Source organism: Pogoniulus pusillus, chromosome 39, assembly GCF_015220805.1.
Source record: "Pogoniulus pusillus isolate bPogPus1 chromosome 39, bPogPus1.pri, whole genome shotgun sequence".
In the NCBI taxonomy this organism is placed as follows: Eukaryota; Metazoa; Chordata; class Aves; order Piciformes; family Lybiidae; genus Pogoniulus; species Pogoniulus pusillus.
The window spans coordinates 2966053-2992847 of record NC_087302.1 but is presented as its reverse complement, the minus strand read 5'-3'; the positions used below and the strand labels follow the sequence as shown (position 1 = coordinate 2992847).

Here is a 26795-nt window from a genome sequence, read left to right as displayed (position 1 = left end):
CACTCTGGCTTGGAGAAGACCTCCAAAGCCACCACCTTGCAGACCATAGGATCACAGAATGCTTTGGCTTGGAAGAGACCTCCAAAGCCACCACCAGCTCCAATCTAGAGGCACCACCTTGCAGACCACAGAACACTCTGGCTTGGAGAAGACCTCCAAAGCCACCACCTTGCAGATCACAGGATCACAGAATGCTTTGGCTTGGAAAAGACCTCCAAAGCCACCACCTTGCAGACCACAGGATCACAGAACACTCTGGCTTGCAATAGACCTCCAAAGCTCCTCCAGCCCAACCCCTTCCGCAGCCAAGCAGGGACTCCCTCCGCCAGGGCCGAGCCACTCACCTTCCACCGGTGATGTCTTCAACCTCTTGCAGACGCTCTGCACGCCGCCGTAGGAGTCATTGAGCCGGGAGACCGCCTCGGCGCTCCTCAGCTCCATCAGGTTCCTGAGCTCCACCATGGAGCACCCAAAGTCCCCTTCATGGTTGCCTTCAGCAACCGAGTTGGCAGGGTGGTGGTCGGCCACGTTGTTCGTCATCCTGCCGGCTCAGCGGCGCCGCCGGCAGCCGGAGGCTCTTGCAGCGCCTTCCTCGAAGGCTCCGGTGAGGGGATGCTCGGTGTGACCCCTTCCCTGGGGGGCTGCCCGGGTGAAGTGGTGCCTCTAACCGAGCCCAACTTCTCCGGATGAAGGTGTAAACAGGATGTGCATGTTACCGCGGAGGCGACCTTAGCAACGACCAGCGTGCATCTCCCGCAGAAGGAGGAGGGCTCCCTGGATACCACAGCAACTGGAGCTGCAAAAACAAGAATGGGAAACAAAAAAAAAAGAGCTGGCATGAGGAGACCTGCTCGTGGATGGAGGTGCAGAAATGGTTAGCCACACACAAAAAAAAAATAGGTTGGGCAAGCAGTAGGAATGGTTAGCCAGAAAAAGGTTGGGAGCCTCGCCAGAAAGAGAACCGGTTTGGAGGTAACAGCCTGGTGAGTGGACTCGTGGAATGGGTTGGGTTGGAAGGGATCTTAAAGAGCTTTCCAGTTCCAAGCTCCTGCCATGGGCAGGGACACCTCCTAGCAAGCACAGGGTGCTCAAGGTCTCATCCAACCTGGCTTAAGAGCACCTTCAGGGAGGTTGTGGAGCACAGAAGCACCCAATGTGATCGAAGATCACATTGGGTGCTTCTGTGCTCCACAACCTCCCTGGGCAACCTGTGCCAGTCTCTCACCACCCTCAACCTGTGCCAGTGTCTCACCACCCTCAACCTCTGCCAGTGTCTCACCACCCTCAACCTCTGCCAGTGTCTCACCACCCTCACTCTCAACAATTTCTTCCTCATCTCCAGCCTCAGCCTCCTCTCTTCCAGCTTCAACCCATTCCCCCTCACCTTATCCCTACAAGCCCTTATCAAAGTTCCTCCCTGGCTTTCTTGTAGCTCCCTTTGGGTACTGAAAAGCTGCTCCAAGGTCTCCCTGGAGCCTTCTGTCTCCTCCAGACCGACCAGCCCCAGCTCTTGTAGCCTGTTGATAAGCAGAAGGTGACTGAGGAAGGAGCTCAACCAGGCTGAGCATGGACCCAGAGCAGGGAACACCAGCGGCAGCGACTCCGGCAGCGTGCAGGGGCAGGGCAGGAAGGGCTCCCAGGTGGTTCTTCACTCAGCCTCCAGCTGCCCAGCCCAGAGCAATGCTCCCATTCATTTAGAGTTGAAAAATATATCTCAGCAGTGGAAAACAGCTGCTTCCTCCACCACAGGCTGCTGGCCCAGGCTCCCCACGCTGCCAACAGCTAAGGAGAAGCATCCCAGCAAGGCAGCACTGATGGAGAGCAGCTCACAGCACCCAGCAGGCTTTTAAGCACAGAAGGGACTCAGAAGGAAGCAGAGAAGCTACCAAAACCTGCATCTTTCTCTAGCATCACAGAAGTCTTTCAGCTGGAAAAGGCCTCTAAGCTCATCCAGTCCAAGCAGCAACCCAACACCACCATGGCCACTAAACCATGGCCCCAAGTGCCATGGCCACACAGTTCATGAACACCTCCAGGGATGGGAACTCCACCACCTCCCTGGGCAGCCTCTGCCCATCCCTGACCACTCTGGCAGCCAAGAAATTGTTCCTGTTCTCCAACCTAAACCTCCTGAGGCCATTTCCTCTCATCCTATGCCCTCTTACTAGGGAGAACCACCCAGCACCCCCTCACTCCAGCCTCCTTCCAAGGAGTTGTAGAGAGCCAGAAGGTCTCCCCTCAGCCTCCTCTTCTCCAGGCTGCACACCCCCAGCTCCTCCTCCCCAGCTTTTTTCTCCAGACCCTTCCCCAGCTTCATTGCCCTTCTCTGGGCACGCTCCAGCCTCTCAATGTCCTTCTCAGAGTGAAGGCCCCAATGAGGCTTTTACATGAAGGACCCTTTCAGAGCAGTTCTTCACCTCTGTGTTCTGCTTTCCAGCTCTCACCATCCCCTGGAAGGCAGTTTGCAGGCTCTCAGCCTTGGCTCTCACAGCCCCAAACTGCTGCCAGCAAGGGCAAATGAGCCCCAAAAACCTACTTCAACCATGCAGAGACCACAAGCATCCTGCAGCTCCCTCCCTGCTCCAGGGGCTTGGGGTCTGGGGTCCCCCACCGGCATTCCAGGCTGAGATGGGCACCAGGGATAGGAAGGGACACAGAGGGAGCAGCATGGACCAAAGAGCTTTCTCTCAAGCTCAGATGCCAGCAGCAATGCTCTCAGAGACCTCTCCAGCTCTAGAGGTGAAGAGCCTGCAAGAGAGGCTCCTTATAGAGAGAAAATAAAGCCTAGAGAGGTAGAAGTGATTGAAAAAAGGAGAATGGTGGCCATTAAGGCAGCATCAGCACTGAGACAGAGGTCCAGAGGTAGCAGAGCAAGAGGCCAGAGAAGCCAAGCAGCCAGATAAGAAGGTGAGGAAGGAGGCAAAATGCCCATCAGCTGCTTCCCAGGAGCACAAGGGATGTGCCAGCCCTCACAAATCCAGCAGATGGGCACCAGACCATTACAGAGCTGTCTCAGCACCACCTCGATCCCAGCCCTGCTTACCTCAGCTTTGCAATCCCCAAGGCAGCAAGATCCCCTACCAGCAAACCCCTCCTTGCACACCCAGCCCAGGGCCTGGCCCCTGCAAGCAGCTCCCTTCCCCACCACTAACACCCAGGGAGGCTCTTGGTGTTATCAAGAGGCAACAGGCACCAACTGAACCTCAGGGACACCACCGATGCCACTGCCACGGGAGGGACCTGTCCACCAACTGCAGACAGCAAGGGCACAGGGAGCACAGGGCTGTGCTTCCCTCCACCCCAGCACTGCTGCTCCTGGAGCACCCAAAACTCTGGGGCAGAGCACTGCTGGGGTTCCATGGAGCAGAGCACCCCCATGGTTGGCATTGCCCAGCCTGGTCACTTCGTAGCTCCTCACCAAGCTGATCTATCATTTAGAGGCAGGAAGGCTGCTGGCAGCAGGAGGCAGGAGATGGCAGCTCCAATTAACCAGGCTCCTGCTGATCAAGAGGGAGGAAAAAAAAACCCACTCAGAATAATTCCCCCCACTTCAGCAGACTGAATTTTCCTTCCCTCTTCCACAGCAGCTAACAGCTTCTGAGGAGAGCTCAGAGGTTAAGCGAGAGACAGTTAATTAGTACTGTAACCACCTAGTCCCTAATTATGCCTGAAGGAACCCATGTGGCTCAGATCATCACCAGCTCGTGCCCAGCCACAGGACTCCTTCCCTCCAGCACTGCCGGCCCCAGGAATTCACTCTGCTGGTCAAGGAGGAATTATGGCAGGGAATAAGCTCTTGCTGTCTGCTTTCAGCATCCTCCTCCTCCAGCCCCAGTTTGGGAGTCAGAGCTCCATTCCTGGCCCATCCTGCTGGCACAGAACTGGCTCCCTCTCCTCCTTGACCAGGCTGGGAAGGATCCATCCCTAACAACTCCAACGAGCTCCTAATGCCTCCAGCAGCATTCAGCAGACATCCCTAACTCGAGTAATTCATTTTCAGGGCCCCCAGGCACTGGAGAGGAGGAATTGCTCCCTGAGGGTTCCCTTGGCACACCAGGCAAGAGAGCCTGAGAAGAAGCCCAATTGTCCTACCCTGCGTGGGAATGGGGCTGCACAGATCCCCCCCAGGCTGCTGCATCACCTCCCAGCGAGCATCCCGAGGAGGACGAGGCAAGCTGCAGCCAAGGGGCAGCCTGGGGGGTGGAGGCAGTGCAGGATGTGGAGCTTCACACCCCCCGGGCTGGGCTGGGAGCTAGGGGAAGGAGTCTGCATGCTCCAGGAAGGAGGGAGAGGCTGGTGAGGAGCAGAGGAGCCGATGTGGTGCTGCAGACAAACCTGCCCAGAATAATAAACGGGTGGCTGGCACCTCTGTCCCGGCTGGCACCTCTGTCCCGGCTGGCACCTCTGTCCCGGCTGGCACCTCTGTCCCGGCTGGCACCTCTGTCCCGGCTGGCACCTCTGCCCTGGCTGGCACCTCTGCCCCGGCTGGCACCTCTGCCCCGGCTGGGGACAGCACTCCTGGGCCGACCCCAGAGCAGCCTCTGCCTGGCATGAGGAAGGGCACCTGCTGGCTTTCAAGCTGAGAGGAAAAGTGGGCTGCTGAGAGGGGCACAGCAGCAACACACTCAGCTAGACACGTCCCGGGGGATGCCTTCAGCCAAGCCATCGGTGGCCTCGCCGCGACGCCGGCAGCACAGCCCCTGGCATCAACAGCCTGGCACATGCCAGCCTGTGGTTGCTGCCTGAATGCTTATTGCTGGCTCACTGGGCAAGAGCATGAAGCCTCCCCAGGCAGCTTGGCACACTCAGGTCAGATCAGGCTGAGCATCAGCCTGTCCAGCACCCAGAGATGGAGCAAGCCTGGACCAAGCTCAGGTGGGGGTTTTGGAGCTGTGAAGGTGGGGGAAGCCCACACCCCAGCTCAGCTCCCCCCCACAGGCTCCAGCCTGGAGGATCTGCCACCATCCCAGGGCAGAAAGCACCATCCCAAGGAACACCACCACCAGTCACCAGCTCTCCTGCCCAGAGCCACAAACCCCATCAAGGCAGCTCAGCCAGGCAGGATCAGGCCCACTGAGCGTTGGGATCACCTTGCCCGAGTCCCTGCCCAGCTGCACTGGGACAGAGGCCACCCAGGTCCCAGCTCCACACATTGCCCCTCACTCAGGGGCTGTCCTGCCCCTCAAGGCAGCACCAGTTGGGGTTCAACTCCTCTCCCACTTCATTGCTGGGGTGTTGGAAACAACTCAGCTGCTGGAGGTTGCCATGGCAAACTCAATGTAAAGCTGCCAGGGATGCTGCTTTATGTTGCCAAGTGGGGAGGCAAAAAAAACATCCCAAACCTCCAACTCACCCTTTCTGGCCTGGGTTTAAGATATTTCTCTTTGGAAGTGAAAAAGCTGAGCTCCATCTCCAGTGGAGGCTGCACTGAGCCCTTGAGCAGAGGACAGACAAGACTCTGCAGACAGACACAGAGCTCCCAAGGAGAAAACCCAGCCTGAAGCACCTTCCACTGTCTGCTCACCCCAGAAGTACCCTGGGAGAGACTTTGCAGCTCCTCCAGCTCTCCTTCCCACTGCACAGACCCCCCCCCCCCAACATACACACACTACTCAGCATCCACTCCTGGCAGCTGTGGTCCCACGTGGAAGTGATGCTTTAAGAGGAGAAGGAACCAAAAAGCTGCTGGAATGCCCACACCTGCCAAGCAAATCTCCAAGAGAGGTGTTCAGAGCTGCTGGGGCTCGGGGGGGGACGTTTCAGGAGGGGAAGGGACCCTGCTGGGCAGCCCCTTGCAACGGGAGTAAAGCCACATGGAGATGTGGGCTGTACCAGGACATTGGCACCACACACCCTGCCCAGGAGAGCCTTAGGCAGGCACTGCTCTGGGTAGACGTGGGGAGGGTTCAGCTCACTGCCTTGTGTCCATCTCCCATGGCAGGGGCATGGCCAAGATGAAGCTGACATGGCCAGGACAAGGCAGAGCAAGACACAGACCCCAGGCTATGGCCACGACCACTGCTTGGTGGATTCTGAGCTGCAGCAACTCCCTCCGAGTCCTCCACCTCCCACTCTGCGGCGCAGCAGAGCCCCCACAGCTGCCCAGGGAGCACGGAGGGGCTGAGGCACCCCTGGGGCTGGGACCCCCCCCCCACACACACACACTCCCCCCAAATCGCAGCGTGCAGATGGCAGAGTGCACAGTGCAGGCTGCCCTCCTCTTAGCAACACCCATGGCAAAGCCTTCCCTGCTCGCTTAACCCCTCCTGTGCCAGGCAGCTGGGATGCCCCCGGGGAGGACACCCAGAGGGGACCCCAGGGCGTTATCACCAATTCCAGAGAGAGAGAGGGGGAAGGAGCTGAGATTGTGACTCATGGGGGCCAAATGCATGCTCCAGGGCTGGACCTCAGGATTTTCACCCTCAGGAGCCAGCAGTTCCCTTCCCAGTGCCTGCTTGCAGAGAGGGGAGGAGGTGCAGGATCAGAGCAGAGGGCATAGTGTGGCAACCTGAACCCTCCACCCCAATGCCAAGGTCATGCCATGAGCTGGGAAGGGTGGAGGGGCCAAGGCCCGTCTGAAACAGCCCAGGCAGCCCACTCAAGGCACAAGCTGCACTCACAGCACCCAGTGCCAGCAAGCAAGCAGGATTTGCCTCTCTTCTGCCACTAACACCAGTGCCCACCTCTCACTGCTCCTTCCCTGGGTCCCTGTGTGCCATGACCAAAGCCTGTGCCCACCTCTCACTGCTCCTTCCCTGGGTCCCTGCATGCCAAGACCAAAGCCTGTGCCCACCTCTCACTGCTCCTTCCTCGGGTCCCTGTGTGCCAAGACCAAAGCCTGTGCCCACCTCTCACTGCTCCTTCCCTGGGTCCCTGCATGCCAAGACCAAAGCCTGTGCCCACCTCTTACTGCTCCTTCCCTGGGTACCTGCGTGCCAAGACCAAAGCTGTGCCCACCTCACACTGCTCCTTCCCTGGGCCCCTGCATGCCAAGACCAAAGCCTGTGCCCACCTCTCACTGCTCCTTCCTCGGGTCCCTGTGTGCCAAGACCAAAGCCTGTGCCCACCTCTCACTGCTCCTTCCCTGGGCCCCTGCATGCCAAGACCAAAGCCTGTGCCCACCTCTCACTGCTCCTTCCCTGGGTCCCTGTGTGCCAAGACCAAAGCCTGTGCCCACCTCTCACTGCTCCTTCCCTGGGTCCCTGCATGCCAAGACCAAAGCCTGTGCCCACCTCTTACTGCTCCTTCCCTGGGTACCTGCGTGCCAAGACCAAAGCTGTGCCCACCTCACACTGCTCCTTCCCTGGGCCCCTGCATGCCAAGACCAAAGCCTGTGCCCACCTCTCACTGCTCCTTCCCTGGGTCCCTGCATGCCAAGACCAAACTTCACCCCAGGCTGGAGCTCCCCTGGGTTGCCTCCTGCATGGCCCACGGGCAGCTGCCCACGAGAGGTAACCTCCTGCTCACCCACAACACCAAACTCCCTCAACCCATGGCACATTACCTCCGCGCCGATGCCTCCTCCCACCCCTGCATCCGCTTCCTTCCACCGCAGCACGCTGGGTGGTGGCCCAGGGGAGGGGACAGTGGCATCTTCCCCCTCCCCCACCCCGTGGGGCCACCCCACTGCCCGCCAGTGGGAAATCCCCAGCGACAGCCACCTGGCAGCTGCTGCGCAGGAGGACAGGCAAAAGCAAGAGCCAAACTGCTGGGATGGAGGAGACCTCAATGACTGCACTGAGGGAGGACACAGCCCCAGTGGGGGGAGGACACCAGCCCCACAGGGAGGATGTGTGCCCCATGGCACCTAGGGACAGGATTTAGAGGCCATGGTGGTGTTGGACTTGACCTTAGAGGTCTTTTCCCATCAAAACAATTCCATGAGCCTGTGAAGCTCTCAACCTTCACACTTCAGGAGTGTGTGTGTGGGGGGGGTCTTAATGCATGTGTCCCCCACCCCTGCAAGCCACTGCAGCAGCAAAGCAGCCAACGAAACAGCCAGGAAGTGCTGGGGCCTGGGCACAGCCTAGCAGCAGCAGCACTGTGCCAGGGGAAACTGAGTCACACTGCAGATTCATGGCTCACAGCAGAGGGCTGATGCTGCAGCCCAGGAACATCGACTGCAGTGCACATTTTGGGAGCAGGAGGTGCTGTGGGCTCCTCCTACACTAAACTCACCAGCAGCCCCCTGGGACAGGCAGCATCTTCTCATCTTGCAGCCCCCACAGCATCCTCCTGTCAGCCTCGCTAAGTTCCCCAAGTCCCCTGCAGCCAGGCTGTGACTGGGACACCAGAGGGGACACAGATAGAAAGCATCTGGTTACAGCAGGCAGCACAGGATCACAGAGTGGCCTGGCTGGAAAAGACCTCAAGATCACCAAGGCCAACCACAAACCCAACAGCTCCCTGCACACAGCTCTTAAACCATGTCCTTCAGCTCCTCATCCAAACAGCTTTTGAGCACCTCCATCACACCATCCTCCTGCCCATGGCCAGGCTAGAGGGACCAAGAGGGAGGATATCACCACATCATCCTCCTTCTCCACCTCTGCCCAGGCTGAAGGAACCAAGAGGAAGGATATCACCACATCATCCTCCTCTTCTGTACCTGCCCAAGCTGAAGGAACCAAGAGGAAGGTTATCACCACATCATCCTTCTCCTCCTGCCCCTGCCCAGGCTGGATGGACCAAGAGGAAGGTTATCACCACATCATCCTCCTCTTCTGTACCTGCCCAAGCTGGAGGAACCAAGAGGAAGGTTATCACCACATCATCCTCCTTCTCCTGCTCCTGCCCAAGCTGGAGGAACCAAGAGGAAGGTTATCACCACATCATCCTTCTCCTCCTGCTCCTGCCCAGGCTGAAGGAACCAAGAGGAAGGTTATCACCACATCATCCTCCTCTTCTGCCTCTGCCCAGGCTGGAGGAACCAAGAGGACAGAAGGCAGCCCAAAGCCACACTCCAGGAGCCAAAGCCAAGGGGAAAGCAGAAGCAGAAGGCAGGCAGAGGTGACCTTCTCCACAAATGGACCTCTTTACAGGCCACTCCACAGAGAACCTGAGTGGCTGCCTTTAGCCCACTAATTACAGCTGCCTTAGCTCTGCCTTTGCTCATTATTTGCCTCCTGTTAACGAAGGGAATGGAAACTGTTGGGTTGGTTTGGTTGGGGTTTGGGTTTTTCTTTCCCTGCATGCCCAGGGCAGCAATTAACTATTGCAAAAAAGGAGGGTAGAGGTTGGAAGCAAGAGAGCACCTGGCACACCACAGAGGGGTGGAACAAGCCTGGATCCATGACTTGTGGCTCCTCAAAACTTGCTGCCAGCCCAAGGGTCAGGGCAGCCCAGGGCCAGCTGTCAGCCTATTAGGGTCACAGGGTAGCCCTTAGCTCCTGCTGCCCAGGAGAGCACCTGGCACACCACAGAGGGGTGGAACAAGCCTGGATCTATGACTTGTGGCTCCTCAAAACCTGCCTGCCAGCCCAAGGGTCAGGGCAGCCCAGGGTCAGCTGTCAGCCTATTAGGGTCACAGGGTAGCCCTTAGCTCCTGCTGCCCAAGCCCTGCCACTGAGGCAGCTGCTGGAGCCTGGGTGGGTGCTGGAGCAGGAATCTGCTCACACCCCCTGGGGCTTCCCCGAGCAGCAGTTCAGGAATTTCAAGGAGGGGGGGGTGGGGGGAGGGAAGGGGAAAAAAAAAGGCCAGAAGAGAAGGAAAGACAGGAGTCTCCACGGGAGCTGTCAAGGGGAATGTTTCCATCTAAGGCCTTGGTATTTCTCTGCCGGCGCCTGCACTAAATCACCCCAGCTCCTCTCATTATTCTTTTGTGCTTTACAAGGTAGCACAGCCCTGGGAGGAATGCAGGAGTGTGGCAAAAGCAAACCCCTTCTGCACCAGCAAATACTTGCAGCCCTCAAGCCTTCAGGCTCTAGAGGAGCACAGCATCCAGCATCCTTTCCTACCACCCTTTTGCCAGCACTGGGCATCTCCCTGAGGTATATGGTGAGCCCAGCAAGCTTGGCATGGCAAAGCTCTAAGGTACCAGAGTGTGCACCCCAGCACAAGGCTCCATCCACCCCTTCTCCTTCCCACTTGGTACCAGGAAATAGCCTGGGAGCACAACAGGCACCCAGCACCAGGCAACAAGGCATCAGCTGGCACACGTTGGGCAATGCTTTGCTCCAGCTCTTTTCTTCCCCTCCAGTTGAACCTGTTTTGCATTGCTCTGGTGGGAGGTGCCAGGTCAGACAGCTGCCACCACGGCCTCCAAAGGACTGACCTCTCCTCCCACACCTCAGCCCCACCACAGACCTGGTTCTGGGTTTGCCCAAACCCAGAGCAACACAGGGAAAGAGGTTTGGGACTTAGGCAACTTCCAAAGCAAGGAGCAAGGTTTGATGGCAGAAATCAGGCTGCAAATCAGGCTTGGGACTCCCATGTCTCAAACTCCTCTTGCAGCACCACTCAGAGCCCTGGGCCACTCCCAGGATGGACGCAAAGCGATGGTCACATCCCAGCCCTGCACCCAGCCTGACCTGGATCCTCCCAGTTCACGGCACGCCTGGATGCATGCCGGTCTTGGCACCCTGCTGCAGAAGGGAGATGAGACCCACTGACCCTGCTGGGGTGGGCAGATGGAAGTCCCATCCCCAGGCACAGCTTTCCCTGGCTCCCACCCAGCACATGGATGCTGCTGGGGCTCTCCCAGCAGGTCCCTGCGGAGCAGAAGTGCTGATGCGTGGCTGGGAGCAGCTGTCTGCAACTGGGGGAGAGGCCACGGGGGCAGGATGAAAACCAAGGACTCGTGTAGAAAACGAGACAGAGGGAGCCAAGAGCCTGAGCACTCTGCTCCAGAGTGGTTCCAGAGGCATAGCCAGAAGACACTGCAACTTTGGCGGGAGCTCAGGCAAAGCCCAGCCTGACCCAGCTCACCCGCAGCCCTGCCCAGTTCAGGGAATCAAGGGAAGAGGCAGGGATGCTCCCTGCAGCCCAGCCCAGCCTTGGAGCGTTCAGCCATCCCCACGGGCTGCTGAGGATGCCCATCAGATGGGACAGCCCAGGAGCACTGGCTGCAGCTGCTCCTGAGTGGCAGCAGGGCTCACATCCCTCCACCTTAGACGGGGAAACTGAGGCAGCACCACACCTGAGCACAGCATCAGCCCTCTGCCAGCCCCTGAGCAGGGAGGAGATCCCAGCAGTCCAAACTCCCACCTTTCTCCATCCATTCAGGAAGCAGAGGAACAGCCTAGCTTAAAGCCAAGGGAAAAAAACAACGGGCAAGAACCAACCTACCGAGCACAAAGGAGTCTGACAAGCAAAACACCCCCCACCCGGAGAAGCAAAGAGCCAGGGGCCAGGACACACGGGTACAGCCCTGGTATTTTTAGCAGGATTACACAGGGACAGGGGATTCCTACCCTGAAGATCCCCGGGGGGGGGGGGGGGGGGGGGGGGGCTTAAAATAGGTCCTGTCACTTCCTCCCAGCAGCGGCTGGAAGAAGCATCTGCTGCTTCTGGAGGGCAGGAGGAGAGAGGCTGAGCCCCGTCGGGGCTGGGGGGAAGCAGAGGGCACAGCCCGGGCAAGCGCAGCACTAACCTGGTCCGCCGGAGCGCTGCGGTCGGCTGCTCGCTCCCCCCCCCCGCGGGCAACCCGACCCGGCAGCAACAGCCACACAGCCTCCCCCCCACCCCCCCCGGCTCATAACAGGGGAAACTGAGGCAGGGGAAGCGAAACTTGTTCGCCACCACGGGGGGGAAAGTCGGTGGGTTGAGCAGGGAGTGTCCCGTCCCGTCCCTCCCCACCGAAGCGGAGCTGCACCAGAGGGGAAGCCCCAGCGAGCCCAAGTCGCGCCCCCCCCCACACACACAGCAGCACCCAGGAGCAGGCTGGGGGTGACCTAAGGCTCAGATCCCGACGCCGAGGCTGGCAGCAGCCCTGGGGGGGACACGGAGGGAAGGGCTGGAGGAAGAGCAAGGCTCCTCCTCGCCACGTGAGCGAAGCTGGGCAGGGGCTGGGCACCCCCTGGCCCTGGCACCTACAGCTCCTGCCTGCTCCGAGGGCTCCCACGCAGTCCCAGCTCCGGCTCACATCCCCAGCTGGATGCAGCGCAGGGCACCCTGCGGCTCCTCCGATCCCAGCCGCCGACTCTCCCTCCTCAGGCTGCATCCGGCGGGCGGCAGATCCATTCTTTAGCCATTGACCGAAGTCCAAGCAGAGCGGAGATGGTTTGTTCCCCACCCCCTCCCCAGGCAAAAGGAGAAGCAACAAGTGTGTGTGAAGGAGAGGAGGAGGAGGAGGAGAGAGGCAGAAAGGCAGGCTGTGAGCTCCTTTCTCTGCCCCCCCAAAGGGTTAAAAGAAAGCAAAGCCTGGCAAAAGTGTGCCCTGCGATAGGAAAAACACACGCGGCGCTCCCAGGGCGATCGCTCCTCCTGCTCCCTGCTTCCCTTCCCAACATGCCCTGCTCCTGGGAAAGTGTAGGCTGTTTTCCATATATAACTGCAAACTGTTCCATGCAGTAAGAAGTCTAATTAAAGGGAGGGAAGGAGGGAGGGAGAGAGAGAGCGAGCAAGAGAGCAGAGAGGCAGAAGAGCGAAAGGCAGTATTTAGATGAGGGAAGGAAAGCAGAAAACCAACCCAATGCTAAACCTTCATCACCAAACCTTCATCAGGCAATGTTTAGACGAGGGAAGGAAAGTAAAAAACCAACCCAATGCCAAACCTTCATCACCAAACCTTCATCAGGCAATGTTTAGACGAGGGAAGGAAAGTAAAAAACCAACCCAATGCCAAACCTTCATCACCAAACCTTCATCAGGCAATGTTTAGATGAGGAAAGCAAAGCAAAAACCAACCCAATGCCAAACCTTCATCACCAATACCTTCATCAGGCAGTGTTTAGATGAGGGAAGGAAAGCAAAATACCAACCCAGTGCCAAACCTTCATCACCAAACCTTCATCAGGCAATGTTTAGATGAGGGAAGGAAAGCAGAAAACCAACCCAGCGCCAAACCTTCATCACCAAACCTTCATCAGGCAATGTTTAGATGAGGGAAGGAAAGCAGAAAACCAACCCAATGCCAAACCTTCATCAGGCAATGTTTAGATGAGGGAAGGAAACTAAAAGACCAACCCAGTGCCAAACCTTCATCACCAAACCTTCATCAGGCAAATGCTTAGATGAGGGAAGGAAAGCAAAAACAACCCAATGCCAAACCTTCATCAGGCAATGTTTAGATGAGGAAAAGCAAAGCAAAAACCAATCCAATGCCAAACCTTCATCACCAATACCTTCATCAAGCCCTATTTAGATGAGGGAAGCAAAGCAAAAACCAACCCAATGCCAAACCTTCATCACCAATACCTTCATCAGGCAATGTTTAGATGAGGAAAAGCAAAGCAAAAACCAACCCAATGCCAAACCTTCATCCCTGGGCACCGGATTTGCAAAGAGCAAAAGTTCCCCCTCGGTGCCATCAGGAGAACACAAATCTGGGCAGAGCAGCAGAGGGAAAGGGGAAAAAAAAAAAAAGAAAGACAGGAAAGAAAATCAGAGCCTGGAAAATATGCACCAATAAATAAGAGGAGAGTGCCAGATGGGCCAGGAGAGCATGGGGAGGGGCAGGGGAAAGGAGGAAAGAAAATGCATCCAAGGCAAATGGGAGCCAGTTGCTGGGATAAGGCAGAGTGGTGGAGAAGGGTGGCACAGGCACACCCCCAGCTTCACACAAGCCTTCTGGGGTCCCCACTCCTTGTCCCCCACCACTCCGTGCATCCTGTGGCTGCAGAAGTGACTTCAGTGAACAGCAGGAGTCTGCTCAGGGAGTTAATAGGAAAGTAAAGCTGCACAGGCAGAGAGAGGACTCGGGGGGGGGGGGGGGGGGGGGGGGGGGGAAGGGAGTGAAGTGAAATGCCAGGGAAAAGGGTGGCACAGGGGTACAGGGTGGCCAGAGATTCATAGGATGGTTTAGCTTGGAAGGGACACCTTAAAGATCATCTAATTCATGGAGTGCCCATCCTGGGCACCCCAGCCCTCACCCCACTTCAGACACAGCAGCCTTGGCTCTGCCTCCTGCAGGCAGCTACATCCCAAAGGTCACAGCACTGCTTCAGGTGGAAGAGAACTCCAAGATCATCCAGTCCAGCCACCCACAGCCACAGCCACTGAACTATGGCCCCAAGTGCCATGGCCACTCATTACTTGGACACCTCCTCCACCACAGGCTGCTGGCCCAGGCTCCCCACGCTGCCAACAGCTAAGGAGAAGCATCCCAGCAAGGCAGCACTGATGGAGAGCAGCTCACAGCACCCAGCAGGCTTTTAAGCACAGAAGGGACTCAGAAGGAAGCAGAGAAGCTACCAAAACCTGCATCTTTCTCTAGCATCACAGAAGTCTTTCAGCTGGAAAAGGCCTCTAAGCTCATCCAGTCCAAGCAGCAACCCAACACCACCATGGCCACTAAACCATGGCCCCAAGTGCCATGGCCACACAGTTCATGAACACCTCCAGGGATGGGAACTCCACCACCTCCCTGGGCAGCCTCTGCCAATCCCTAACCACTCTGGCAGCCAAGAAATTGTTCCTATTCTCTAACCTAAACCTCCTGAGGCCATTTCCTCTCATCCTATGCCCTGTTACTAGGGAGAACCACCCAGCACCCCCTCACTCCAGCCTCCTTCCAAGGAGTTGTAGAGAGCCAGAAGGTCTCCCCTCAGCCTCCTCTTCTCCAGGCTGCACACCCCCAGCTCCCTCACAGCCTGCTCCTCCCCAGCTCTCTTCCCCAGACCTCTCCCCAGCTTCATTGCCCTTCTCTGGGCACGCTCCAGCCTCTCAATGTCCTTCTCAGAGTGAAGGCCCCAGTGAGGCTTTTACACAAAGGACCCTTTCAGAGCAGGTCTCTCACCTCTGTGCTCTGCTTTCCAGCTGTCACCATCCCCTGGAAGGCAGTTTGCAGGCTCTCAGTCTTGGCTCTCACAGTCCCAAATTGCTGCTGGCAAGGGCAAATGTGCCCCAAGAACCTACTTGAACCATGCCCACACATCTGTCAAACACCACCAGGCACAGCCACTCCACCACCTCCCTGGGCAGCCCATTCCAGTGCCAATCACTCTCTCTGACAACAACTTCCTAACAACATCCAGCCTAGACCTGCCCTGGCACAACTTCAGGCTGGGTCTCCTTCTTCTGGCCCTGGCTGCCTGGCAGCAGAGCCCAACCCCACCTGGCTACAGCCTCCCTGCAGGCAGCTGCAGACAGCAATCAGCTCTGCCCTGAGCCTCCTCTGCTGCAGGCTGCACCCCCCCAGCTCCCTCAGCCTCTCCTCACAGGGCTGTGCTCCAGGCCCCCTCCCCAGCCTTGCTGCCCTTCTCCAAACACCTTCCAGCACCTCAACATCTCTCTGCAATGGAGGAGCCCAGAACTGGACACAGCACTGCAGGGGTGTCCTGAGCAGTGCTGAGCACAGGGGCACAAGAACCTCCCTTGTCCTGCTGCCCACACTGCTGCTGAGCCAGCCCAGGATGCCACTGGCTCTGCTGCCCACCTGGGCACTGCTGCCTCCTCTTCAGCTCCTCTCTCCCAGCAGCCCCAGGTTCCTTTCTGCAACCACTCCTGCACTCTAAAACCAGACCTGTTGACACACCACTGCCACCTCGATCTGCCCCAGCGTGCTGGGCACTGCTGTGCCTGGCACAGTTCTGGTCTCTGTCTCCACCTCCACACACACCCTTGTGCCAGAGGCACCTGGCACTGTCCTGGCCCTGCCATCCTGTTTATGCAATGTCTGGAGCTCCATGCACTCCCTCCCCCTGTGCTTTGGGCAACACCCCAGAAGCTCCCAGTTGCACCAGTAACCCAGAGGAACTGGGACAGCCCTTCCCTCGAGTGCCAGTGGGAAGGCACTGGTGAGACTCCCACTTCCTGCATGCCCCCAGGTAGGCTGGTGACTTCCAGCCCCTCCAGTGCTGACCCATACCCCAGGCTTTGCCCCTGTACGCATCCTTCATGCCCATTCATTGCCCCTCATGGTGCTGGGCAGCCTGCAGGTCATCTCCCCCCCCTCCCAAAACAACCTCCTGCTGAATCTGCCACAATTCCAAGAGTCCCAACCTTGGGTTGAGCTCTGCTTCAAGGCCTGAGACTTGCTGGACAAGATGCAATGGGGACAAGAACACAGGCTGGAAAGGGTCACATCACCTGGCACCTCCACCATAGCACAGAGCCAGTCCCAAAGTTCTGAAGCCTCTACCCAGCCTGCAAGCAAGAGGCACAAACCAGCCCTCTGTGGCATGACCGAGCCTGGCATGGCCCCAGGGTCACCCGAGGTGACTGTGGGACACCAGCCACTTTGTACTGGTGTGGCAGGAGCTGTGGGAGGCTTTAGAAGCATCCCTGCCTCTGGCCAGCACTTATACAGGTAGGTATCTAAGCACCAGTGCTAAGCTGGGGATAATAGTGGCTTTAGCAGCGATAGGGCAGAGATTACTGCTGCAATCCGGGTGTTAGGGGCACTGCATTGGCAGCGAGCAGGCAGATCCATAGGGAGTGGAAACAAGTGGCCAGCAGTGCTCCTGGCACCTCCCCAGCAACACCCAAACCCAGCACCAGGCTGCTACTGGGCTGCGGGGTGCGGGCACGCAGGCGCCCGGCTGGGGGATGCAGTGCCAGGGGTGAGCCTGCTTCAGATCCAGCTGGGAAAACACAAAACCCACCAGGAAAAAAAAACACAAAACCCACCCAAGAAAGCACAAAACCCACCCAAGAAAGCACAAAACCCACCCCCACTGCCTGAGCTTTCACGTGGGCACCATTTCCCCTACTCTTCCTCCTGCTCTCAGCATCCTACCCAGGATTGCTCAGCCTGCTCCAATCCCCTCCCTGCTCAAGACTCTGGCTGCTCTACTCTGCCTCTACATTTTCCCAGCTGCCTCATGCACGTGGGATCCTTCATCATCCTCACCATCAGCCTTTTGCACCATCCTCTGACCCCGTCCCAGGGGACCCTGGCTTTGCCCTCTATGGAACAAGGAAAGCAGCAATGCAAAAGCAAGGGGGAGCTTGGCTTAGTCCAGGGTTCCCCAGCACCACCTGGGCTTGCTGTGCCCAGAGACCACCCTGCTCTCAAGCAGCCCCTCAAGGGCAGGCAGCCAGGCAGGGGCTGAGATTTGAGGAATCCTTTCCCCCTCATCTCTCTGCCTGCTTTTTCTGGGTCCATTTTTCTGGCAATGCTGTGCCCAAAGCAATCCTTTGGCGTGGGGCTGGAGCACAGCGAGCTCGCAGGGGCTGAGAGAACAGCAAAGCTGGGTCTGCCCAGGCAGCTGCGTCCGGGGAGTGGAGGGAGGAGGAAGGGAGGATCCCTTATTGTCCTTTTCCAAAGGGAAAAGGGACAATCCCCTGAATAGAAGTGCCAGACAGGGCAGGAAACACCTCCAGCCTCCTTACCCCGGGCTGCATCTGGCCGCGGCGAGCGGAGGACACCTGCACGCAGCACAAGTGCCGCTCGGCGCTGCAGAAGCAGGATCTGCAACGTCTTGCAGGCATTGGATGCATTTCACGTTCAACTGCAGGAGCCAGAGGATCCCCTGGCTGCTGCCCTGCAGAGAAACACCCAGATGCTGCGGGGAGGGGAAGGGAGAGCAGGAGGAAAAGGCTAATTCTGCCCCTCTCTTCCCCCCACCCCGCAAAAACCCTAGGTAGAAGCGGCGCAGGGTGCCCGAGGCGATGCTCAGCGAGGTGAGACCAGGCACACACAGAAGGGAAGTGTGGCCACAGATGGCAGGCACAGACAGGGAGAGATGGGAAGAGTGGGAAAACGATGCCAAGAAGGGAAGCAACAAATGGAAAGAGATGAAAGGCGAACGGGTCAGGAGTCAGCACGGCAGAATTCAGCGGCAGAGAGGGAGCCTGGAGCAGGCTCACCAGAGCCTAGCCCATGGCTGCACCCAGCCAGCCCCTGAGCACCCTCTGGGTGCCAGGGTAGCCAGCTCTCAGAGAAGGCTGAGGGCAGACCTCATTGCTGCCTACAACTAACTACCTGAGGGGACATCGTGGAGAGGCTGCTGCTGGGCTCTGCTCACAGGTAACTGGAGACAGAACGAGGGGGAATGCCCTCAAACTGAGGCTGGAGAGGTTTAGATTGGACACTAGGAAAAAGCTTTTCCCGGAGAGAGTGGCCAGGGACTGGAAGGAGCTGCCCAGGGAGATGGTGGAGTCACCCACCCTGGATATGTTTAAGGGTGGTGCTCAGGGATATGGTTTAAGGTGAATCTTGTAGAGTTTTTGGTTGGACTTGGTGCTCCTGAGGGGCTTTTTCAACCTGGATGTTTCTGTGATCCCCCTCCCCGGATGAACACCCCTTAAAACCAGGCACCTGCAGAGCAACCTCTGACCCACAGCTCCAAGCCTCCTGCCCCAGCAACTCCCAACAGGCTGCATTTGGCACCCAACGCACGTGGGAGCCATTCCAAGCTGCCCCTGGGAAGAGCAGCCCAAATTTCACACTCCATAGGGGCTGCAGGGCATCCCAAGGGATGCTGGAGCAGGAGGAGGTTCCACAGTCGGGTTTTCCCCCTGCGGGGAGGGGAATGAGGCTCGGTTAATTGCCTTTTCCTTCCCCTAGGAGTTGGGGAAACACCCGGAGGTGCCCTGCAGCTTCTCCAAGGAGGAAACGCTGCCCAAACACAATCTGGCTTCATGTTTGGACAGTCCAGGCAGGGTCAGACTTAAGAGCAATTCGTCACTTGGGAAATAACAGCACTTCAGGCCTCCTCCCTCAAAGAAACCTCAAAAGACATCATTTAGGCAAGCTTAATTTGGACAACTAAAAATAGCCAGCACCAGTCACACTGGAATATGCAGGCTGTGGAGCTTCACACCTCACAGCTCCAGCTGGGACACAAGGGTGTCTGGCTTTGGGAAAAGTCCCCTCAGCTCCACAGATATGCCCTTGAGTGATAAAGCACAACCCTGCTCCCACAGGGTTCAAGAGGGGACCAAGCAGGACCCTTCAGGGATCCATCCCAAGGACTACCAGCACCCCAGGGAAGTTTTGGAGCCTCCAAACTTTCCCAAGCAGGATGTGGTGACTCACAGCCACATCTGCACTAGGACACCCAGGAAAGATCAGTCACACTTTCAGCTTCTCCACAGCCCAGCCAAGTGGCTGGTCCCAGCCCCCTGTGGCTAAGGCAGCCTCGCTTCGCCCAGCGCCCCCAGGCACAGGCAGCCAGGCCTCTGCCAGCTCTGCCAAGCACTGCAGAGAGGCAGGTTGTGGTGGCAGCTTCCCTCCCTGTCTGGAGCAGTGGGGATGTCACAAGTGAAGTGACCATCACAAGGTACCAGGGAAGCCTTGCCTGGCAGCCCAGCCCACCCCCCACTGCCGCAGCTCAGGCTCTTTCACTGCCAGCCTGACATCACCAAACAGCCTCTGGCTGAGCCACAAATCCTGCCTGCCCTTGCTTCCCTGCAAGCCCCCTCCTTGCACCAATCTCCATCATGCACCAATCTCCTCCTTGCACCAATCTCCCCTCTTCCTTGCATCAATCTCTGTCCCTTCATGCACTCTTCTCTCCTCCTCCCTGAACAAATCTCCCCCCCCTCCTTGTACCCACTCCTCCCCTACCCTTCCATCCACCTCTCTCCCTCCCCCCCTCTTTTTCACGCCCACCTCTCTCCCTGTCCTCCTTGTCCCCTCCTCCTGCACCCATCCTGCTCCAGAGGCAGGGATATTTAATTCCAATCCCCACTGGAGCACCACTTCCATCCCACTCTAGGTCTCCCCTAGGCTGTCTCCATCACCACAGCCACACTGGATCTGAGCTCCTGGCACAGCCACGTGCCCAGAGGAGATCCCAGTGCCAGCAGGAAGCCCCCGTGGAGCGAGTGAGGCTGTGCTGGGAAGCCCAGGGAACGCCGCTGCCAGCTGCAGCGATGTCACAGCATCCTTTGTAGGCAGCCGGCAGGGAGCCCAGCACCAGGCTGTACAGGTGCCCTGCCAAGCTGGGAGCCCAGGACACCCTGTTCTGAATTTCACACCCTCCTCCTCCTCACACAGGGTACAGCCTGGCTCAACCTGCAGAGCCAACAAAATGAGGGCTTCAGCCCCCTGCAGAAGGAGGCTAGAGCAGGGAGATGCCCAACGACTGAGCCATCTTCTCATCCCTGTGCCCCTTCATTGCCTGCAGCAGTGACAACCTGTGAGAGGGCAGAGCAAGACAGCAGCTTTCTGAGCTCCAGTTGAGAAGCATCCCTGCAGCCCCAGAGCTGCCTGCAGCCCCAGAGCTGCCTGCAGCAGCCAGGGTTACTTCCAAGCAGGTGGGAAGGGAGGTGAAGAGCTGAAGCGTGGCGATGCTGTGCCACGGAACCTCTGGGAGGGCAGAAGCGGAGAGATGAAGCATCGAGCACCTCAGAGGAGGAACAGAGGCAAAGAGGAGCAAAGTAGAGGACGTGCCACAGGGCTGGCCGGGGCCATCAGCACCTCCCGGGCAAGCCAGGGGTGGAGAAGGGACAGTAAAGCTCTCGCTGCTGCGGCAGGGTCCTTAATTAGCATCGTGGGAAACGGTGCTGAAAATCAGACACCTTCTGTCCGAAATCTGAGCCTGGACCTGCAAATCTGATCACTGGATCCGATGCTCAAAGAGCAAAGGTCACCTCCAGACCCAAGCAAGGGCCAGGCTGAGTTCCACCATGGTCCCTTCTGATCCTCAGCCCAGTTCCACCACTATGGTCCCCTCCAGCCCAGCTTCACCCCCGCGTGTCCCCCCCGGTGGGAGCAGAGACAGCAGGGAGAGGGCCAGAGGCTTATTTTTAGCCTGGGGAAGGAGCCCAGCGCTGCTCTCCTGGCTCTGCCCCTTGGCACAACGCTGCCACTGCTGAAGCAAGTGCCTCAGGCCTCAGCCCACCCTGCCACCCCCCCCAGGCTCCGCAGCACTGCAGTCAGCCCCCTCGGCTGGCACCGCTGCCCGCTCCCTCCCCTCGCACAAACCCTTCCCTTGCCCAGGGAGGAAGAGGAGGATGCTGGGGCCGGCCCGGGAGCAGACAGAGCTGGCTTATTTACGGCTCCCTAACGGAGCCTGGCGAGCTAGGCAGGGCTGACCTTTCCGTGCCGGAGACAAAGAGATGGCAGCGGCGGTGCAGGAGCCGCAGGATCGCCGTGGAGCCCTTCCTCTGCCAGCCGGGATGGAGCGGGAGGCCGGAGCCAGGCAGGGGGCTGGGGAGCGGGGAGCTGGCCCCGGCCCCGGGAAGCGAAGCTCGCTGGGATCCCGGGCTGGGAAAAGGAGGGATCGGATTCCTCCCGCCCCGGCCCCGCCGGGCAAACCCTTCCGGGTAGGGACTCCTGCAGGCAGCCCAGCGCTGCCCGCGGCCCCCGGCAGCTCCGGCGGGAGCCAAGTGCCAGCCCATGGCACGGACCGAGGAAAGGGGGGAGGGGAGGGGGCATGGAGACCTGCCCCCAGCACCGCTGGGCTCCTTCGGCTGCCGACTCATCCCTGCCGTGGAAGCGAAGCAGAAGTTTGCCTGTCAGCACAAAACGCAGACAAGTGGCCAAGCCTGCCCTGGGCTCCTGCCATCCCCGACGAGGGCTCCCCGAACCGGGCACCCGCCGTGTGCCAGCTCAGATGCCTGCGCTGGGCAGGGCTGAGAAGAGAGGGGGGGCACAGGGGACTGCTGTGTCCCCATGGGCTCACCACAGGAAGGGTTTGCTGACACCAGGAACATTCTTGAGCCAGCCCTTGGCACTGCCCAACAGGATCCATCCTTCCCTTCCTCCCCCACCCCGTCCCCAAATGAGTTGCCCGCAGGATTTTGGCAGGGGGTGGTGTGCAGGGCTGGCGTCGCAGCCTGGCCCCTCCTGGGCCCACGTAGCATTTAGGACTGGATGGCACCACGCAGAAGCACAGATGTCCCACAGGGAGCCAGCCCGGGAGGACTCAGCATCCCACCTCACACCCACGCCAAGGTCCCCACCTCCCTCTCCATCTGCCAGGGCAGCCGTGGCCTGGCCATGCTTGCAAGGCTGGGGCCAGCCTCTCGCTGCGCAGGCAGAGGGATGCTCCTGAGCAAGGACCCCACGATCCTGATTCCTGATCCCCCGGGGGCACACTGACATGCTTCAGCTTCCCACGTTTAAATCCAAGACCCCTCCCAGAAGCTCACAAACGCGGGAGGACACCGAACTCATCCTCTTACTCACAGACAACTCTCCTAGGATCTAAGCTACTTAATTAGTGCTTTAAAAGAGTCACCATCCAGGTGGGTGACACACCACCAGCTTGTCATGTGCTCTGCACACCTCGAGCATTTTGCTTTCCTCCTTTCCCTTGCTTTGGGGGGTTTGGGGTTTTGTTTTTCTTTCCCTTTTCCTAATGAACAAATAAAGGGCCAGGTTTTATAAGTCCTTGGAAACTCTATTATCCCTCCACATTAAAGCCAAAAGCAACTAATTAAAACATCAAAGTCAGAGGTTTTATTAGTTTGGCCTCTGAAAGGGCTGGCAGGAGGTGGCAGAGAACGTGGCTCCCAGGGCTGGCTGCACTGAAGGACCCCAAAGCTGGGCCTGTACCCTAAAACACAAACCCTGTTCCCATCCCACCAGGAAATCCAGCTGGCCACAACTGGGCAGGGGGGGCAGGCTGCTATCACCTTCCTCTCTGCCCCTCTCCTCCAGCCAGTCAAAGCTCAGGGCAAGAGGCACTGTGATTTTGAGAGGAGGGTTGCTGGGGGGAGGTTGCCACCCTCTAGCAAAGCCACTTCCTCCTGGAGCATCTCCAGCACCAGCACCACGGGACGGGTCCTTATTGCCCTGCTGGGCACAGCAGGAGGGTGAGAGGGATGGGTTCAAATTCCCAGCTCACCCAGACCCATTTCTTTTCCTCTTCCACACACTGGTTCTCCACTTGTGTGACAAAAAGGACTTCACTGCCTTTATCCACTGCAACCAGGAGGGCTCCAGCCAGCCCACGACCATCAGTCATCAGCCCTCACTCTGCCTGGATCCACTCCCAGAAATCCCAGAGAAGCTGGGCAACCACCGGGGAGGTGCCACCTCTTTGCTCTGCAGCACGTCCAAGGATTTGCATCCCATTGCCTTGGTCACACCAAGCAGCCACATCCCAAAGCCTCCCGGACCCCAGTCCCTGCCGCAGTGAGCACACACTCTGTGGCACAGCAGCACCCAGAGCCAAGCAGGATGCCCACCCCACGCCTTGCCAAGGAGTTCAACCCAGAATTTCTCTCCTCTGGTTCCCAGAGAGCAGCAGGGATTTTGCAAGCACAGCGCAGCCTTCCCTGGTGGGGAGGAGCCCTGGGCAAGGAAGCAGCAGAAGCAGCAGCAGCAGCCGCCAGCCCTTCCTTAGGGAGCAACAGATACAGGGAGCAGCAGCAAAGAGGCATCAGCAGCAAGTCCCTGCTGCAGACCTGCTGCTCGGCACTGTCCCCTCCAATCCCTGCGGGCTGCTGCAACAGGCATGTGCCACCACTGCGGGCAAGCTCTGCCCAGGGCCTAGCAAAGGGAGGAGAAGCAAAACAAAAAAGAAGAAAGAAAGGAAGAAAACAAAAAGGAGATGGGGAAAAAACCCACCCAAGAGAGGCGAAGGGAACCTGGAAGGAACGCACAGCCCTGCGAGATGCAGGCAGGGAAGGAGCAGACTCATCTGCCAGCCGGGGAAGGCCTCGGTGAAGAGGGGGGAACTCCGAGCACAGCTCCACCCCGGCGCTTTCGACTGCAAAACAATAGCGGAGAGCAGAGCAGCAGTCCCGCCCTGCTCTTGCTCACCCTGCCCAAGGACGCGGGGCACCCTGCGGCTCAGCCCTCCCTGCCCTCTGCCCTGCGCTGGTGGGCTCGGTCCAGCAGGGTGGATGCAGGCTCCTTCAGCACAAGGCTCGGTGACACTCGCTCATCCCGAGGCTGACTCCGGGGCTCGGCGACACTCGCCCCGGTAACAGCGAGAGCTGCTCCGCACGCAGAACACGGCGAGAGCCCGACCCACAGCGCCAGCGTGACGAGCAGACGCAGGGAATTCCCTCCGTCACCATCTCAACCCAGAGCAAAATACACCACCAGCATCTCCCCTCCGCCCCCCCTGCACATCCCCGCCCTCAGCACCCTCTCAAGCCTCTACCTGCAGCGCTTGCACCACCTCCCCGCTGCCAGCCAGCTCCTTCTTGCTGCCAAGCTCTTCGCAGAGGTCCCTGCCTGCCCAGGGCAGCACCCGCGGCCCCACCGCCGGCATGGGCGGGAGGATGGAGGCAGCACCCCGAGGGGTTGGGCTCTGGAGGTATGGGGAAGCTCTGCTTTGCTGCCCGCTAGCTGCTTCCCCGCTCTACTCTGCCTGTCCCGGCGTGGGCACCTCCACCAGGCACTGGTGGCAGCACCCACCTTAGGGCAGGCAAATCCCATATCCGAGTCAGCCTCTGGACGGGCTTTGGGCAAGCAAAAGCATTTGGGAGGCCACCAAGTCCGCTCGGCCTGAGAGAACCTTCACTACCCGAGGAAGAGAAGGAGGGGAGGGGGGCACCTGCAGCACCCCCTGACCCCGACAGCATCCCAAAGAGACGAGTGGGATTTCCTAGGGGAGGGTCATCCGAGTGCCCAGTTTGCAGGTCACGGGTGGGAAGTGGGCTGGGAACCCCGCACCGCTGCGGGGTGGGGCCGGCGGAGCGCGGGGGCGTCAGCTTCTCTCGCTCATGATTAAATAATTAAGGTGCGTTTCAGTGCTCAAGGAAGCGAAAGATTGAGGGCACTGTCTGGAGCCTGGCACAGCGCTGGCAGCTGGCACAAACCCTGCCCGCCCGAGCAACCGACAGCAGCAGCATCGTCCCTCTACAGGGCAGGGGACAAAGAACAGCCTCAGGACATGTCTGGTACCCTCCGGCCCCGCGTGGGCAGTTCTAAGCACTCACCTCCCTCCCCCCCCAACCCCAGCTCGCTGCCCCTAGGTACCAGTCCACAGCTGCCCATCCACGGGCAGAAACTGGCTGCACTGGTTTGAGATTTGCAATCCAAACCCCCACCCAACCTCAGGTCTCCGGAGATAAGAGCACAATAACCTATTGTCCCTCCTCCACTCCCTCCCTTCTCAACATCTCCACTTGCCTCCAGCGAGGCAGGGAGGGACCACCCAGCTTCAAACATCCCCCCCCCAACCATAGTCTGGGGGCAGCGGGGTCATCTGAACCTCTCGAGGGGCACAACCCCAGTCCCTGGCCAGGCTGGGCAGCCCTAGGGGATGCTCCGAGGCTCCGGGAGAGGGTGCAGGCAGGACTGAGCTGCAGGCAGGGTGCCGGAGGTGGAAGAGGCTGCTGCCTGTTGGCCATGTGGGCCACAGCCTGGCTGCTTTGCTTCTTCCTTCTTCCCCCCCCCTCCTTGTCTTTATTTTTTTCCCTTCCCCACTCCTGTTTTCTGCTGTGGATTTGATCCAGTCGATTGGTGCAGGAAGGAGGATGGGGAGGTGTGGGACGTGACCGTGGTGTTGGCAAACACTAGGCAGCTTCCACCCCCCCACACCCCTGCCACCCACAACCCCTCCCTAACTCTGCCATCCTACCCTGGGGTCCAGCCCCACGCAACACCCTGTCTGGGTCATCCTCCCCGCTCCAGACACACCTCACCCAGTTCCAGACTGGGAGTAGCACCCATCCTACCCCAGGGATGAGGAAAACCACCCACGCAGCACCTTCCCCGCTCTGTCCTTGGGCTGCAGCAAGCCCCCACCCCCAGCTCCCCCCTCCCCGTCTCTGCCCTTCCCTCTGGCACCAGTGCCAAGCTGCAGCGTGGACTGGGATAGATGGAAGCCCGACCCACGGCGGTCGCATCCTGCCTTCCCCACTCCTCTCTGCAGTGCTACCCCACGCTGCCCACCGAAAACACAGCCCCACGCCCACCCCCCACTTCTGAAGGGCAGGCAACAAGTTGCAGGACACAACCCGGAGCTGCTTCCCACTCACCCCTCATACTGGGGGGGTGGGGAAGGGGAGGGGGGAGGTGCTCCACGCCTCGCAGCCCCCCCCCCCCACCCCCCCACCCCCACTATGAAAAACAGTGGAGGAACCGTGGGCATCCTACTCACTTCCAGAGACATCCCCGCCCCAGGGCTGGCTGGGAAGCCCCATAAGAGGGGAACAAACCACACCGAGCCCCCCCACCCCCAAACTCTTTCACCCCACCTGCTGCAGCTGGGGGTAGCACCCAGCTCGCATCCTGGGAGGCGGTGGGAGCGCCGCTTTCGCCCACCCAGCACCCAAAACAACCCAAGCACCAACTCTAACCCCCCCACACACACACCCAAACCTACTGCCCCCCCCCGTGTCCCTCCCCGGCACTCACCGCCTCAGCTCCCACGAAGGTGCCGGACTGGCCATGGGATGGTGGAGGGGGACTGGGGCGGGGGGTAGGGGAGGGGGTGGAGGAGCGGTCCTGAAGCTAGCGGGAGAAAATGCTTGTCATGGCAACCCGTGCGGAGCCGAGCCGAGCCGTGCCGAGCTGGGAAGGGCTCGCCCCAGCCCGCCGGGGGAGGGGCTCTCTTAAGGTGGCGGCCCGCCCCGTCGGCGGCTTAAGGGGGACGGGAGAGAGCTGGAGAGAGCGGCAGGGGTTTGTGCTCGCTGCGGGGCAGAACCCTGCGTGTACCCTTCGAGAGTGTGGGTACATCCCCCCCCCCAAGGGCAGAAACATGCAGGCAGTACCAGGCAATGGGGGGGGACACCCACCGAGGGCAGAAACATGCAGGCAGTACCGGGCAATGTGGGGGGGGGCATCTCCCCGAGGGCAGAAACATGCAGGCAGTATGGGGCAATGTGGGGGGGACACCCCC

The 26795-nt window shown here is 59.2% G+C and overlaps 1 protein-coding gene across 7 annotated transcripts in view; it reads right to left on the bottom strand.

The window, feature by feature from the left end:
* Positions 1-26479, bottom strand: part of ATP2B4 (ATPase plasma membrane Ca2+ transporting 4) — a 74039-nt gene extending 47560 nt beyond the window's left edge. For 6 of the 7 annotated variants that reach the window (XM_064173417.1, XM_064173411.1, XM_064173413.1 and 3 more), the window contains exons 1-2: positions 26312-26479; positions 345-796 (exon numbers count right to left, since the gene is read on the bottom strand). In XM_064173417.1, coding sequence (XP_064029487.1) covers positions 345-540 — 196 coding nt within the window. In that variant the 5' untranslated portion in view covers positions 541-796; positions 26312-26479. Of the gene's footprint in view, positions 1-344; positions 797-12033; positions 12411-26311 lie in introns of those variants that run through there. The other variant, XM_064173412.1, reaches the window with a different exon arrangement.
* Positions 26480-26795: the final 316 nt, after the last annotated feature.